Raw genomic sequence first — 17,848 nt, 5'->3', positions numbered from 1 at the left:
TGCTCAGTGATCCCAATCAAGGGTTATTTTCTTGTAATGCTCGAAAGTTTTTAGCTCCATGTCCATATTTGCTTGGTGATTCTGGGCAATGGTTATTTTCTTGTGGTTTCAAAATTTTCAAGTAATGCGTCAGTCAAACTTGCATTACTCAGTAATCCCTAACAGAGATTAAGTTAAATTCTTTCGTTGCTCAGTATTACCGAGTAATATGTTCGTTAGACTAGACTGATGTAACAGCCCGCTAGAAATTTAATTGTGAAATTTCTATTAGTTTTAGAAACCTCGTGAAGACCCCATAAATTTTCACGAATCCATTAATCGTATAAGTTTTAGTCTAACTACATAGTTAGTGTTATTATTTACTATGGTATCCGAAGTGTGTTTTTGATTATTGGAGATAGTTAGAAGCGTCAAAATGTATTATGGTTTGTGCCATTAGACTCGGAGGGTTATTTAAGGTCTTATGGCGCAATAACATTTTTTCATATTTTCGGACGAAACATCTGTTCAAAACTGTAGATATTATTGGATTCAAAATAGCTTGAGCTAATTTTTGTAGATATTATTGGATAAAAATATTTTAAACTAATTTTGTGGATATTATTGGATAAAAATATTTTAAGCTAATTTCGTGGATATTATTAGGTAAGAGAGTCCTACACTTAACTCTCACTTCGGGTAAGAGAGTCCTACACTTAACTCTCACTCCAGCCTCATCTCTTCCATATCTCATCCATAAGTATCTCTAGCCACCCCTCCACATGAAATTATCTTCATTTACACTTTCCATTGAAAGAATACCAAACACTCTCTCTCAGACAGCTTTTAGGAGTTCTTTTGCACATCCATTTCGAAGTTTTTGTAAGTATTTTATCATAAAGTCTCATTCATATAAGTTGTTCCTCTTTGAGTCTAGTTTACGTGGATATCTTATTTGTTTCATTTGAAAATCATTTGGTCAGTCAAATATTATGTAAACTATAAAAAGGTCATTCTGGGAGATAAACTGGAGAATATGTTATAGTTTGAAGTTTTTTACCAAGCTAATGGATAGATATTGTCCTGAAATTTTATAGAGTATTGTTAACATGTGTATATGATTATTGGTTGAGGATTTTTGCATGATTAAAGGTTTTGATGAAAGATTTGCTTAGATTTAGAAACTTAGAAACTGGAAGAGAAAAAACAGTTTCTATTTTGAGAAAGTTTAACTTTTTGGTGGTCTAAACCTATTCCAATGACTTTGATAATTTTATTGGAGGATCCTAAACATCTTATATACATGTTATATTATTATTTTGAAGATATTTTATGTTAGTTTTAAATATATGAAATTTTATGTAAAGAGATATTCAAATAAGCCAAAGTGTGGATGTTCTTGGCTAAATTTATGTTTTGGTTAATTTTTAACCATGTGATCTTGAATTAGAAGCTTATATATGTTTTAGGACATCTTTTTAAACCATTTGATGGTTTGGTTTGAAGATCACATCTTTATAAGTCATAGATCAAAAGGTTAATCAAAACAAGTTAGAAACAAAAATAAATGGAAATAGCATATGGGAATTTCGGCCCTATGGAGTTTTAATAGTTGTGATTAGTTTTAAATTTTTCTAAATTGATATTTGAGTTGAGGATAAAATTTACATGAGACATGTAAATTTTGGTGACTTTTGGAGTTAGTATGCAAAATCCTTAAGTTATGGGCAAAACGGTCATTTTTCTACATGTAGAGAGTAAGATGGAAATTTTACTATTTAAGTAGTATTTTCTATATTTCAAATTATTAGTGATTTAGTGCTAACTTTTAGAATCACTAATTATAGTTCCTCGTGATCGCACTTGAGGTTTTAATAAGAAACGCGGAGATCGAGGTAAGTTAGCTTTTAACTTACTAGCAGTCTACTGTGTATGTGTGCTAAGTAAAGGAACTATAGTGTATGTATGTGTATTATCATATATGTCATGCCATGCCAAGTTATCATGTAATTGTCTATTATACAGAATTTATTCTGTCATCAGTTTTTATCTGTTACATAATATATTCTGTCATGTATTGTTGTACATTACAAGTACGTCATGCTAAGTATGTCATCTATTACATGTATGTCAAGTCATGTAATATTCACTGTTGCAAGTATGTCATGTTAAATATGTTGTCTATTATATGTTATGTCATGTTACGAAATGTTTCTATCTCAAGTTGGTCATGTATTTCAAGTTATGTTCAACTCACGTTATGTTACGTCAGGACTTCAGTCCTTTCGTATTTTAGTCACGTTTCATATTGAGTTCGCGTAGAATACATGGGGCCACAACAACTGTGTAGTATGTATTTACACGTAAAATACATAGGGCCACAATAACTGTGCAGTATGTATTTTTCATGTTAAGTCAAGTTCGTGTAGAATATATGGGGCCACAACAACTGTGGAGTATGTATTTACACGTAGAATACATGGGGCCACAACAACTGTGGAGTATGTATTTACACGTAGAATACATGAGACCACAACAACTGTGGAGTATGTATTTTTCATGTTAAGTCAAGTTTCAGAACAAGTTCATGACAAGTCAAGTTTCATATCATGTTCATGTTAAGTCAAGTTTCAGAGCAAGTTCATGCTAAGTCAAGTTTCATATCAAATTCATGTCAAGTCAAGTTCAGTTCATATTTCAATTTAAGTTATGTCAATTATGCTATGTTGTACGCCAAGTTATGCTTTAATTACTTATAAATTTGATTATACATTTATGCTTTTAATGTCATCCATGCATCATTAAGCTGTGTGGAAGTTTTTGTTAACTTGTTGAGATTTGTAATCAAATTTCACTGTGGTAGTCCCAACTACTAATCCTCCCGAATGGTAGATCTTGTTACAGGACCTGAAGGAGAATCAGGAGCTGACCAACTAGACACAGTTGACTGAGCGACGGTACGACGTCAATGTCAATATAGTAGTTAATGTAAATTACTACTTGTACGATGGAGTTGCATCTCCAGTACTTTTTGGATCATAACCATTTTGGACCAGTGTTGTGATCTTAGTTGTTTAATGGGTCTATATATATGAAGTATGTTTTAAGCATTTAGGATATTTTCAGTTTGGTGCATAGTATTGCTAAAGAAAATAATTTATCCACTGCGAATATTGCATAATGTTATGTACATGTTAGAAACATTGCATCTTATATGTCATGAACGGGGGCAGGTAACCTTGTATTGCATGTCTCGACGCTTCAAATGTCCGTCCAATCCCAAACGGAATTTGGGAGCGTCACAACTGATCTCGAGCAAGGTTTGTTTTCTTGCGATGCTCAAATCTACCAAACAATGTGTCTATTGGAATAGCCTTGTTCAATTATCCTTAGCAATGTATTTTTTCTTCCAATTTTCAAAATTAGCAAGTAATGTGTCAATCAAACTGGATTTGCTTGGTGATCTCGAGGAAGGTTTATTTTCTTGTAATGCTCAAAATTTTCAAACAATGTGTTAGTGGAATTGGCCTTACTTAGTGATCCTGAACAAGAGCTAGATTCTTGTGTAATTTATCATCAGACTATGCAAGGCACATATATATATATAGGTGAAAATGTTGCTGCATTTTTATATGAAAAAAATATAATATTTAAATTTCATATCAAATAGAACTAATCATTAAGATTGAGAATCATAGAGGAAAATTAATAATTGTTAATATGATAATAAACTAAATAATGTGAAAGTATTTTAGAGTTTTTTCAAAAAATAATTATTAAATCGATAGTAGCAAATGTAGCAACCCAAGGATAGATATGTGAATCAAGATACAGTTTCTGAAAAAGTTAAGTCAAGAAGCATATATACGACCATTGTAAAGTTTAATTTTTTTTAGTTGTGCGCATGTATTTGTTTCACACATGATTAGGCTATCGAAAAGATAGTTAATTTGTTTTACAAAAATGGAATTTTATGAACAAAAATTAATCTTCCAAACTCATTTTCTTTTATTGCAAAGCTCATGCCTAAGTCTACATTATGTGTCTATATGAAGATCATATTGAAAGTTGAATGTTTTAAACTAAATTAATGAAAATGTAAAATAAAAATGAACAAGAATAGAACTTTAGTTTGACATTCATTAGTACGCTAACCCTTATGACCACATTTTTGTAGATATTATTAGACAGAAAAATTATTAGATGGTCTTATTAATAACTCATGACATATAGTATTATTCTTAAAAACAATCGCAGATGATCCTAATCCTAAGCGTGCCGTAGCACAATGAGATGATCAACTTTATCTAAAATTTGCCCAAAATAAATATCAAAATTAAAAATATAATTTTATTTAAGAGACAATACAATTTAATTAAGACAAAATAGACACTAAGAAAAAGATGAAAAAAGAGAGAGGTGGTAATCATTTAAATAAAAAGCTTGGTAGTTTTGCCTGCCAAACAAAAATTATTTTAGAACCTTATAGACAAAAAAAGTAATCCATCAAACACAAACCTCAAAAGACAAAGAGGTAGTTTTATCCATCAAAGACATTAGAACCTCAAGGATAAAGAGAGGTAGTTTTGCTCACCAAATACAAGACTCAAAGACAAAAAAGATAATTTTGTTTCATCAAACACAAACTTCAAGAACAAAAAGATAATTTATTTATTTTTATCAAGAATAATAAATAAAGTGATTTTTTTCCATCAAACAAAATTTACTGTTGACATACCATCATTTGTATATAAAGAGTATATATAGAGAGAGGAAAATGCTTAGGCAAGATTCTTTCTTTCTTTTTCTTTTTCTTTTTTTAATTTTTAATTTTTTTAGGATTTTTGTTTGTTTATATTTTAGTTTTATGTTTTTTTTTTAATTTTAATTTTAAAAAAGATACATGAAAAAATGTTTTCAAAAAAGAAAAAAAGTTTTACTCGGTATAAATTTTCGATAAATTTTCTTGGCAACTCTAGAAGCTCTCATATATATATATATATATATGAAAAACACTTAGAAATCTTATAAAGAGATCCTATACACTGATGTAGTACCACGCCTTTAGATTGCGGTAAAGAGCAACGTTGGCAAGGGTCGAGAAAGGTGACGGGTGCGGCAACAACATCGGTAAGGAGTGAGGAAGATTCGACAGAGACGTCAATGAGGGATTGGGAAGGAGGAGTATATGAGAGGCACATGGAAGAGCACAGAGAGAGAGAAACAAAAAGAAGAAGAAAAAGACATGGTGCACATCAATATATGAGATTTTTTTGTGGAATTCTTTTATATCTTCAGCCATCCTCTCTCTCTCTATATATAGATATATAATATCTCAACGTTAACGTCACAACCCAACTGCCCATAATGCACAAGAGGCTCTTTAATATAAACTATAAAAACATTTTCCTTTTCTCATATTTTTTTCCTTTAATATAAACTTGTCATATCCTGTGTCCCATGTCAATTGAATTGTGAATCGCTGGCAGGACATTGACATGAGCATTAAGATTTGGGACATGGAAAAAGACTTATTTTGAATTTAGAAAGAAAGAAAAAAAAATAGAGATTTTGATTTTTTTTGTTTTAGGAAGAACTAAAATCTCAAAGTAAATAATACGTTATCATTCACTTATAATATTGTCAAAGACATAAAGGAGCTCATACGAGTAGTAGTACACAAGGAGAGGAAGAAAAATATAACAAAACGAGTATAACTTCGTAATGTAAATTTAAGGGCATAGGGCATGCCCCAAATCCAATAAGAAGATAATCATGTCTCATTAATGGGCTACTATCTTGCGTATATTTAAAGATTATAAGATTCCCTCAGGATACTTAGTCTTCATTTGGATGTTAAGCTGAGTTAAACTCAATTTTTTATAAATAATAATGAGTTGAAATAATGAAGTGAGTTTTATAGAGTCTATCTAAAATAAGTTTAGATGTATTTTGATGTTAAGATGAGTTTAATACTATTTATAGAAAATTGAAAAAGGTTGTTAATCCCATGTATAAAGATGTGTTGAGTTGAAAAATATTATGAGTCCTACTTATAAGAAGATTTTGAATTGAAATAAGTTTAATAATTAGAAAGTTGTATGTTTGAATATTAGACTCAGTTTAAAATTAGATTGAACTGAGTTGATTTCAGTGCATTCTAACAACCAAAAGTATTTTAGATGATTTGTAAATATGAGTAAAATAGTTTGTGAATTAGTCTGAGAACAATTATATTTCCAATTTTCCAAATAGACAGTTAACGTCGCGTTTTGCACACTTTTGATTTGGGCTCTCAGCAATTTGGATTTTCAATCTTGAGTCTGTGAACACAAAGAAAACACCGCGAAACTAGGGCCGTGGTAGTGGCTAGAGAGTCTCCGATGCCAAAGTTAATATCGTCTTAGAATTTTGTACAAGTGAATAGAATATGCAGAGAGAATTCTTTGTACCTAGTGATTGCCTTACATAACTAGTTCATGGGGGTCAATTGCCTATACCATATCAGATGTACGTATCACCTCAGCTTGCTCCTTAGCCAAGTCTCATAAATGCAGCGTAACTTCCTACCCCATCTCTAGTTGCAAGCCCTCAATTCCCTCCCTACTTGTTGTTAAAAGATCAAGAGCTCTCAGTATTTATTGTTTGCCTGCCTGGTTGTATAGACTCTTTGAGGCTAGGCGCTGTAGGAGAAAGCCAGGGTGATGTGGCTTACTTTATGGTCATTAGGGACTTCCAATGCGATTGTGGCAGGGGCCCTTTATGGGCTGATGGATCGTCTGATCGGCTTGGGCTCTCTGTATCTGAGCTTGCACTCTGAGCTTCAGGCTCAAGGGAAAAATCCCCTTCCACAGATCATAAAGTTTATCAACGATGGATCTATTTTTCAAATAGATTGGATAAAATTTATACACTCTAAAATTATATCTAACGTTACTCTTTAGGACAAATATCTAACGAGGTGGTTTATAGAATTCTCTTTTCAACTATACCTTGTCACTCTTTAATCTTCGCACATAAAAATATGGTCTTGGATAATTATTTCGTTTATATGTTTTTGATAAATACAATAAGGAATAATGTGTTGTATATATTATGTAATGGCCAATCATTTTATACTTTGACATATTCTATAATCTAATAATTAAAACTTGATAAATGGCCTGCCCGTCTTTAAATTGTAATCATCAAGATAGATGAAAAATAGACGATGCGACAGAACTTTTTTCCCCATTTGGAGTTGCTGAAAGCTTTGGCCACACAAAGAGAACATGAGTCTACAACCATTCACCTTGAGATGATCATGATCTGCCAGACAAACCAGCAAAGTGGAGGATTGACTGATTGAAATGGTGTTTTAGGAATCAAAACATCCATACAATTCAATTAGAAATGCACAATTCCTTTTAAAATGTGAAAAAATCATTATTTGGATAGTAAGATGAGATGAAATGATCTATAAATAGTAGTGACATAGTTTGTAAATAATAATAAAATAGTTTGAATTAATATATTTTATGAGATTTTGAAAAATGAGAGAAAACGTTGAATAAAAATATTATAAAATTAAAATCTTATTATAATATAATTTTTTATTTTAAAATTTAAAATTAAAAAGTGTTTGTGTTTGTAATATTTAGATATTGAGATGAGATGAGTTAAGACGATTTTGCTATCCAAACCAGGCATTAGATTTACATGAAAAAAAATTATTTTTTTAATAATAAATTTTATTTTTATTTTTTCAAAAAGAATATAAAAAACTTATACACTTTAATACTGTATGCCAAAAATCACCAAAATAACAATGCCTGTTAATTTGAGTTATGTTGGATTCTGAGGAAGGAAGGCAAAAATGTTCCAGTATGTTTCCTTAAATGAAGCTCATTAAACTCACATTGAAAGAAGAATATTTAGAGGAAGTAACAGTATTTTAGTAAAAACTGTTCTAGGGTATGATGGGAGTAGATAACAAGGCAGCATACTGTCTTTCTTTATTCTGTATAGTAGGACCCATTGTCAACACCATGTTCCCTACCCACCCCACATGAAAGGATTAGAGCAATATCATTAGGATTTTGCCCAAGAAAATCAGGACGCTCATGTGCTTGAGAGGCATGGAAGTCTTCTATAATACTCGTTTTTGCTTAAGGGGCAGCGTGATTAGCTTAAATGAATAAGTGAGTATATCTTATCCATTATTTTTTTTGATGAAATGCATTTTGCATAAAAAAAAAACAATCATACTATATATACTAAATAATAAATATAGTGTTATAATAGGTAAGTTTCACTCATTCTATTTGAAAATCAATAAAGCTCATAATTAATAAATAATTTTTTTACATAAATCTCACATTTATTTATTATTTTAAATAGAGTATGAAGAATTTACATTCCTTAAAGTTGTACAAATTATTTTTCAAAAGAAATTGAAAAAAAGTCTATAATTTCAATCAGAATGCAAAATTTTACCGTTTAGATGTTGAGCTAAGTTGAAATAAATTAAATTTTTTTATAAACGATAATAAGTCAAGATGGTAGAACCTAACTAAAATGAATTTAGATATATTTATAAAAAATTAAAAAAAATTATAGATTCCGTATGTAAAGAAGTTTGAATTGAAAAATATTGTAGATCCCACATAAAAATAAATTTTGAATTGATATGAATTTAATAATTTAAAAATTGAGTATTTAGATGTTAAATTTAATTTAAAATTAGACTAAACGAACCGAGTATAAAGGAGAAGAGCTCGGCTTTGACCCCACGAAGAAATTGACATAGCACACATCCCATACATCATTAAGCACGATGAAGATTCTTCCAATAGAATCATATGGAAGTATTTTGTTTCAATTTTTGCTTTTCAAAGAAAAAAACAAATAAGACAGTTTTTTTAAAATTTTCATGCACAAGAAGCATGCAAATACACGTACTTTGAAATGTGAAATCACTAATCAGTTGATCTTCGATCCAATATTATGCAGTAAACTAAACTTTTATACACGTGCATACAGTCCAGACACCAAGCTTCCAAAACCATACCTTAAACTCCGATCTGACCTATTCTACTTCATCTTACTCAAAAATTCCCCCTTTTGTTGTCTGGAAACATAGAATCCACTTATGTGGGGGAAAACAAAAACTATCTGGACCAACCCTCAGGATCGTCAAGTAGTATTGCAAGATTGAAAAAGCACTCAACATTGATTACATGTACTGATTATACTTTTTGATTACTACCATGGACATCTTCTCTGGGAGCCCTTGATCGTTTCCTCGTAGGATGACCAACAGGATCAAAAACTGGGGCCTTGAAGTTAGAAGGCAGCCCCGGTTGAGTAAGCTGGGAGTCTGGACAGTCGTCTGGACCCATCAAAGCCAGAGGACTCGCTGCAGCAGAGACAAAACACAGAAAGGGAAATTGTTATTAGACTCGCATTAGTATGTTTTGCTCCTTGCAGCAAAAGATGCCATCAAGGCAACAGACAAAGATCGATGGTTTTCCATTCTGAGAAACCTCATATAGCCAATTCTTCCTCTGCTTGCATTTTGAAAATCGGGCTCTCTAAAGTTTCTTTTTTCTTTAACAAGTGGAAATCCAACTCTAATGTATCATTTGTATCTTGCCGAAACCTAGAGACTGCCCCCACCAAATTGGATGGCAATAAGAAAGAACTTAAAACAGGTAGGAATTTTTTGTATGGAGCTCAATGAAGAGTCAATTATAAAGGGTTAGTTTTCAATTCTTTTTTCAGATTTGTAGCTTCTTCTGCATACCTTCACCAGTTTCAAGAGGTCTAGTGACATGTGAAGCTTTCAGCTGAGGAGGACGCTTTCTCACATAATTTTCCTGCAAAGGCTTTGGGATTTGAAATGAAAATTGTGAGAGAGATACATCATCGTTCATATACTCTGGATGTTCCAGCAAGTACCTGCAAAATCGAAAGCCACAACAAGGCTGTAAAGGAAATATGGCAAAACATTGTACTTGTGAGACTTCAACCATCCACAGGTGATTTCATTATACATTTACAAGTAGATTTGCAAAGTGCCACAACAGGAAAATAGTTGAGTAGGTGGCATTAACATACTTTTGGATCTCCACCATTGAGCGTAGTTTCTTGCCTGATGGCGCCTGATAATATCTGTAAATACCAAACATAGCAAGTTAAAATGGAGTCGAGGATTGATGGCCCAAAAGTTTTCCTCAAAACTTAAATAGTTCATTTTTTTAGAAGGTATATTTTATAAAGTCCAGTACACAGAGTATACAAGAGATACACCTAGGAATACAATAGATACACTTAGAATGAAAAAGTAAAAAGATCATGGAAGTCCCGGAAATTAAAAATTGAAAAAAGAAATCAATTATGAGCCAACATCCAACGGTAAAGGATGTTTAGCAAGATCTTTGACATCCACAACCATTTATTCCAATCTTCAAAACTACACCCATTCCTCTCAATCCAAACACACCATATCAAACAAGATGTGGCTGTGTTTGGAAGATAAACCCAACTCAACTCATCTCAAACCAATCATTGATGGGACTCGCTACGTTTTCAATTTCCCATAAAAAAGTTAAAAACTCATCTAAACCTACTTCATACATTTCAACCTAAAAAGTTAAGATTCACAAAATACTATTATTTACAACTCAACTCAACATCCAAAATGCACCTGAAATCTTTTGCCACAATAGAACATGCTCATGACTGTCAAACTGCCATTTCAAACATGTTAAGAAATGCGCCCCTTGACATGCCACGGCCGAATCAATCCCACAACGACTGGATATCTCATGTTCCATAAAATATTGTCACCATTCTAATGCAGAAGCAAAAGATTTTAACGGTTTCCCCACTCTAGAACAGGTTGGGCTTATGAAGCTTGGCTAAAATAAAAAGAGAAAGGCTATCCAATTATTAAACCTAAAACAGTACAGTTGAATGTGAGAAACATCGTTCAGGGAAAATTTGCTTATAAGTTGGCTAAACAAGTATAGTGACTTATGAAAAATAAAACAAGATGAGAGTGGGGCAATATGACAAATACCAAATTGAGAATCTCCATAAAACCCAAAAATTATTCCATGGATCAACAAAATATTTAGTTAATTGCAGAAAATCTATTAAGGTTTTTCTCTTAATCAAAAAAATTCTAAATTTCTTCAAGCCTTGATATTGACCCATCAGGTCTATAGACATTCTGAAGGGAAAGCCTGGGGAAAAAGGGGAAAGTAAGGTAGAAATTGAATCATTTTCATGTAATTCAAATAGAATTGGGCAGTCTGAAGGGTTGCATCACTATAACTTAGTTTTAAAAAACTTATTGAAAAGATGCCTTGAATTGGTCAAAATAATATAACTCCAAAAAGGCTAGATGAGCAAATAATAGCTGGCAATGGTGAACAAATTAAATTAACTATATATCATGGTTCCATATAACAGTAGTCAAATACAAATTAACACCTACATGTCTGCAAACCTGCTGCTTCCTTCACCTCTGATCCGCAGCAGCCTTTGCCACCCAGGAGGGGGCTGTGCAATATTAGGCTTATCAATTGCCCAGAGCCTACTGTCATCCTGGGAAATGTCTGTTGGATCATCACACGATATATCAGGCCGCCACTCACGAGCTGTTTCACAGTAAAAAGGCTGCTCCAGAATATGTTCACGTATTGCTTCATACTTTTCCTTAGTTGGGATGAGCCTCCATTTAAAACAGCTGGCACACTGGACAGTGAAAGCCCCTACAGATGGCAAAACTCTGGGTGATGAATTCAGAGCTGAGTATCTCCGAAAAGGAGTCTGGGACTGAATGGAGTCAGGAACAGGTTCAATTTCACCTGTACCATTAGTTAAAGGGTCATAGAGCACCAACTGTTTTGAGGCATTCTCATTAGATTGTTCATCATCATCCTCTGTCTCAAGAGACTCATCCTCTGAAGAAGAGGATGAAGAAGAGAGGTCTTCAAGTTCCTTAAGGGTGCTATCATAGTTAGCTAGGAAACTTGAACCAGTAATATCTTTCTCTTCCTTTTCAACATTAAGGGAAAACTTTTCAGGGGATGAGCACATCTAAAAAATCCCAAAAACCTGTCATGGTATTGATAAAAAAAACTGTCATAGAAGCACCATAGAGCAAAGCATATAAAAAATCAAAGTATTTCTACAGCTGTCAAGATATGATGCTGCCTAACAGAAGCACCTGTTTCTACAGTGCTCTTTTTTTTTTTTTTGATAAGTAATCAAAATTGTATTAATTAAAGAAAAGGCCTAGCCCAGTATGTACAAGAAACTACCCCTTTAGGCGGGGGCAAGAGAGACAAGAAAATCATGGAGGACCATTCCATTGAAATCAACAGCAATGGCCCAATTACAAAGCGTACTAAAAAACAAAGTCAGCAGCTCCTCTACTGTTCACTCCATGTCTTCGAAAGTCCTTGCATTCATCTCCTGCCATAAAGACCACATGATACAAAGTGGTATCATCCTCCAAACCGCTGAAATCTGGGGCTGGCCTCCTATGTTGGGCCAGCAGGCCAAAGCTGCCGCCACTGTCCCCGGCATAGCCCAGCCCAACTCCACTCTACTTAGCACCTCGTCCCACAAAACCCTCGCAATCTTGCGGTGTAGTAAAAGATGATCTACTGACTCGCCCCCTCCCTTACACATACAACACCAATCTGCCACAATAATCCTCCTTTTTCTCAAATTATCAGTTGTGAGGATCTTACCCAAAGCAGCAGTCCACACAAAGAAAGCCACCTTAAGGGGGCGCCTTATGTTTCCATATCCTTCTCCAAGGGATCTGACAGTTGGGGTTTTGCTCGAGAGCAATATAGAAGGAGCGAACTGAGAACCAACCTTTCTTGTGTGGGACCCACCATAACCAGTCTTCTTGTTGATTGCCCGGCCTCATAGAGTACAAGAGACTATAAAAATCCACTAAGCTATTCATCTCCCAATCTTGCGCCGCCCTGCTAAAACTTATGTTCCAATGAAAATGTCCCCCCGACAAACCCATAACCTCCGCCACTGAAGCCTCTTTATTGCTGGCAATTTGATAAAGAGAGGGAAACAACTCATGTAACGTCGTATCACCACACCAAATATCTTTCCAGAATTTGATCCTGGTACCATTCCCCATCTGAAAACGGGCGTGCCGACATAAGACTATCCAACCTTTCCTGATATGTTTCCACAACCCCACTCCATCAGCTCCTCTAACTTCTTTAGTACACCATCCCCCCCATATATCTCCATATTTGCACCCAATCACCCCTCGCCATAAAGCATCCGGTTCCCGACTATATCTCCACAACCATTTATCCAAAAGTGCCTAATTGAAAGTCTTCACATTTTTTATACCCAGACCACCCTTAGAAAAAGGACTACACACCGTTCCCCACTTAACCAGATGGTACTTGAACTCTTCCCCCAAACCGCCCCACAAGAAGTCTCGTTCTAATTTCTCAATACGGCTTGCTACTCTTGCTGGAATAGGAAAAAGAGATAGGAAATATGTAGGCAAATTAGATAGAGTACTCTTAATCAAAGTGAGTCTTCCTCCTTTCGACAAATACATTCTCTTCCAACTCGCCAACCTTCTCTCTATTTGTTCAATAACTGCTTCCCACAAGAGAGGCGATCTTGCCCCTATCCCCAATGGAAGACCCAGATATGTCAGCGGGAATGAAGCTATCTTACATCCTAGCGATCACGCCAGTTGTCGTAAATGTGGCACTCCTCCAATTGGTACTATCTCGGACTTGTCAAAATTCACTTTTAATCCAGACACTGCTTCAAAACACAGAAGCATTGCCTTCAACGTCCGCACCTGACTCAGATCTGCATCACAAAGGATAAGGGTATCATCTGCAAAAAGTATATGAGATATATTAATAATGCCCCTCTCCTGGATCCAACCGAAAAGCCGCCCACCATGCCATTCCGACTTAAAGCCGACATCATCCTGCCTAGTCCCTCCATCACAACAACAAACAGTAAAGGCGACAATGGATCACCTTGTCTCAAGCCTCGTGAGCTATGGAAGAAGCCAGCTAGGCTCCCATTTAACAATACAGAGAACTTAGCCGTTGACACACACCATCGGATCCATGATCTCCACTTCTCCCCAAAACCACATCTCCCAAGAATATATAGTAAAAAATTCCAGTTTACATGATCGTATGCCTTCTCCATATCCAGCTTGCAAATGATTCCATTACGACCATTCTTCATTCTACTATCCACACACTCATTTGCAATAAGTGCCGCATCAAGGATTTGTCTACCTTTAACAAAGGCATTTTGAGGCTTAGAGATAAGCTTCCCTACTACTTCACTAAGCCAGTTTGCTAACACTTTAGAGATGATCTTGTAAACACTACTGACTAAGCTAATGGGACGATATGCATTTACCTCATTAGCACCCACCTTCTTTGGGATTAAAGCTATGAAAGTTGTATTTAGACTTTTTTCAAATTTTCCAGCCACGTAGAGTTCTTGGAACACCTTCATAATGTCTTCCTTAACCACATCCCAGCATTCTTGAAAAAAAACCCATAGAGAACCCATCCGGCCCCGGAGCCTTATCCTTAGCCAATTTTCGCACAACCTCCGCCACTTCCTCTTCCTCAAAAGCCCGTTCCATTCGACAAACATCACTCTCCCCAATGGAGTCAAAGACCAAACCATCAGGAAGTGGTCGCCAACTCATCGGTTCGGTAAGGAGTTGTTCATAAAAGCCAACTAAACGGGCCTTAATAACACTTTCTTCCCTGCACTCTGTACCCTCAATATTCAGCATCTCAATATTATTGTTTCTCCTATGAGAGTTTGCAACCCGATGAAAGAATTTGGTGCAACGATCTCCTTCCCTAAGCCACAAAGCTCTTGATTTTTGCCGCCATGAAATCTTTTCCATCAGGATAATTCTCTCCAGCTCCTCCCCCAACAATTTCCTCCGTTCTACTTCTACTTGGGTAAGGGGTCTAACCTCTTGGATCTGCTCAATTTCCTTAATCTCCCTCATCTTTCCTTCTTTGTTTTCCCTCAGATCACCGAAAGACTGTGTATTCCAAAGCTTCAAATCTCTTTTTAATGCTTTCAACTTGCTAGCAAGGATAAAACTAGGAGTACCCTGAAAATGATACAACACCCACCACTGTCTTACTCGTTCCACGAAACCTTCCGACTTTAACCAAATGTTCTCAAATTTAAAATATCTTCGCCCACTTCTCAACCCTACACAATCAAGCAAGATAGGCCAGTGATCTAAACTAATGCGAGGCAAGCGCCTTTGCCAGACATCAGGAAAATGGTTTTCCCATTCCGGGGATATGAGGAAACGATCAAGACGAGACCACGTTTGATTGTTAGCCCACGTGGCGGGTCCCCCAGCTCAGGGCAAGTCTACCAAATTCAAATCAGAGATGCACTCGGAAAAGTCAATCATAGCTGGCCGCTCCCTTCTATTACCAAAAGACTCACTTGGGAATCTAGTAACGTTAAAGTCGCCCCTGATACACCAAGGAAAATTCCACCAACTATGCAGACCGGCTAGTTCTTCCCACAAAAGTACTCTGTTATTATCCAAATTAGGCCCGTAAACACCTGCAAAAGCCCATAAAAAGTTGTCTGACACGCTCTTAAACGAGCATGCTACCGTGTACCTCCCTATGAACTCTTTCATTTTTTCCACCACCCGCCTATCCCACATGACTACCACTCCACCTGACGCCCCGTTAGAGGTCAAGTAAACCCAATCTACATGGACACCACTCCACAAGCTTCTCACAATTTGCCTATCAATCAGCTTCATCTTGGTCTCTTGTAAGCAAACAACACATGAATCACGTTTCTTTTTTCAATAACAGAGTTCCCAAACTTGTAACAGAGTATACCCAAAAATCAGATAGATTCCAAATGAACAAAACACAATTACAGGTTGTAACAGAACAAGAACATATACTCAGTAAGCAATTAAGTAATTGAAAGATTAAAAAAAGTGTCAATGGATTCATCCTCAAACAAATTTCAGCAGTGTAAGACCGTGATGAGTCTCTTCAAAAATCAAATTCTATTAGCGCATGAATAAACTGTTGAAACAAGATGATCTAATCACATAAAATATATCCATCCTACAACATAATATTTGCAACTTCATAACCGAGATTTGCCAAAACTAAAGCTTTTTTTCTCCCATCAACTAATTCAGGCCATCTATCATACCGAAGCAGAAACAAGGACTTAGGACATGATAACCATGTAATGCGAGCATAACAATCACATCTACATATGCCACATGACTAGATGGGAGACAGGACACAATGCATATATCACATATAATAGATCTCAGGAGAAGTCAGCGACTTAGTGACAAATTATCGTGATCTATAGATAAACACACACACACACACACACACACACTATATATATACATATATGTGTGTGTGAACGTGTAGTATGTCATTGTCTACTAAATATCTCTAGCATGTCCATTATGTACCAAAGAAATTTTTAAGGAAGTAACCCATTATGAAGATGAATTAGGAGATATATGGACAAAAAGGATCCTATGCTTGTCCAAATAATGTTGGAGAGCTGATGAAACACCAAACCCAGTGTCATTGATGAATCAGAATAAATATTTTTCAAAAGCTGAGTAATTTGATGACCTTGTGAGTGAGCATTCTTAGTCATTATCACTCTTATCATGTAATATTTCGAACTTCTGCACTCTTGTATTTATGTTTGCATTCTACCGGCATCTACTTTACAATAAAAGTAACTTCATAATCTTACAACCTACTTTGTTTGTATTCTTACAAGCCTACTTTGTTTGTATTCTTACAACCTCATAAGCTGCAGGGTAGCAAGAATTGCCACCACAACTGATTCACCTCCAAAATCAAAACTAACCTGTTGCAATAGCTTACACCAATCAAGTTTATATCTTCTCATAAATCCAGAGATTCAGACTTTCTCACTACCTCTTGAGCAATACACTACATGATAAAGCGAGTATCATCCCATAGTAAGTGCTGCAAATAAAAGAGAATAATTAGATGAATTAAAGCATCATAAAATAAAAATACCTACATAGAATATAATATTTCGAAAAGATCTTCCGAGGAAAAACAAAGCTAGAACAGAGATACTTCACACTACAACACCGAATCTGAATATTTTTTTTATCCATTTTCCAACCACCAACCATACAACTAGATACCATTTTTAATAAAGAGAGAATAAAAAAATTACTTCGAACCATAAGAAAAATAAGAGAAACATGTAGCAAAATAGAATCAGAAATAGCATCTATATATATCACATGAGAAACAAAAACATGCAATGACTCAAGCTCTCCATCAACTTTCTCATCAAACAGCATTTTCCTTCACTTGCAATACGAATCTCAGACAAGCAAACAGAGCCTACCAAATTCCCAGAAGAACTAAAGCTCGCTCTTCCAGATCAAAATGCCTCAAAAAAACAAAGATATCGTACACATACATAAAACACGGACACGAGACAAAGTACATAAAACCAAACAGAAAGAATAAGTCCCGATCTACCACTTCAAAAAAACAAACGCAGAAACCCAAAACAAACAAATGCACGAGGAAACAGACTCCTGGAGAGACAGAGAGAGGTATTACAGAGAGATCAGGATCAGAGAATCAGGCCGTAGGGCTGTAGAAGACGACGAAATGAGCAGATCATACGACGATTGTCGCGAGCGAGTTGGCCAAAAAACAAAAACACAAAAAAAAAAAAATCTTCTCAGCAGGATCTTCACCTCTGCCTCGGTGAGAGCGAGCCTGTGAGAGTGAGACAGACGAGACAGGGAAGC

The 17,848-nt window shown here is 35.2% G+C and overlaps 1 protein-coding gene across 7 annotated transcripts; it reads right to left on the bottom strand.

Moving 5' to 3' along the window:
* Positions 1-8,919: 8,919 nt before the first annotated feature.
* On the bottom strand, positions 8,920-17,848 carry LOC122299463 (methyl-CpG-binding domain-containing protein 2-like). 7 transcript variants are annotated; one of them, XM_043109784.1, is made up of 7 exons: positions 17,655-17,847; positions 16,915-17,036; positions 11,841-12,084; positions 11,462-11,738; positions 10,078-10,131; positions 9,764-9,918; positions 8,920-9,376 (listed from the first exon to the last, which is right to left on the bottom strand). In XM_043109784.1, exons 3-7 carry the CDS (start codon positions 12,064-12,066, stop codon positions 9,207-9,209), a joined length of 882 nt encoding a protein of 293 aa, XP_042965718.1. In that variant the 5' UTR covers positions 12,067-12,084; positions 16,915-17,036; positions 17,655-17,847; the 3' UTR covers positions 8,920-9,206. The 7 variants fall into 7 exon arrangements, with proteins under 7 accessions (XP_042965718.1, XP_042965717.1, XP_042965715.1 ...); XM_043109783.1 differs by having other exon boundaries at positions 11,474-12,084; positions 17,655-17,848; XM_043109781.1 differs by having other exon boundaries at positions 11,462-12,084; positions 16,986-17,036.

The sequence above is a fragment of the Carya illinoinensis genome, chromosome 16, assembly GCF_018687715.1.
Source record: "Carya illinoinensis cultivar Pawnee chromosome 16, C.illinoinensisPawnee_v1, whole genome shotgun sequence".
Taxonomy (NCBI): domain Eukaryota; kingdom Viridiplantae; phylum Streptophyta; class Magnoliopsida; order Fagales; family Juglandaceae; genus Carya; species Carya illinoinensis.
This window is presented reverse-complemented; position numbering and strand designations above follow the sequence as displayed.

What these genes read in the sequence shown, in the direction of transcription:
- LOC122299463 (XM_043109781.1), bottom strand. Translation starts at nt 12,066, where the DNA reads ATGTGCTCATCCCCTGAAAAGTTTTCCCTTAATGTTGAAAAGGAAGAG. An exon ending in AGCAGCAGGTTTGCAGACAT is followed by an intron (nt 10,132 to 11,461) that starts GTAGGTGTTAAT and finishes TGGTATTTACAG; the next exon opens with ATATTATCAGGCGCCATCAG. An exon ending in ACCTCTTGAAACTGGTGAAG is followed by an intron (nt 9,377 to 9,763) that starts GTATGCAGAAGA and finishes TCTCTGCTGCAG; the next exon opens with CGAGTCCTCTGGCTTTGATG.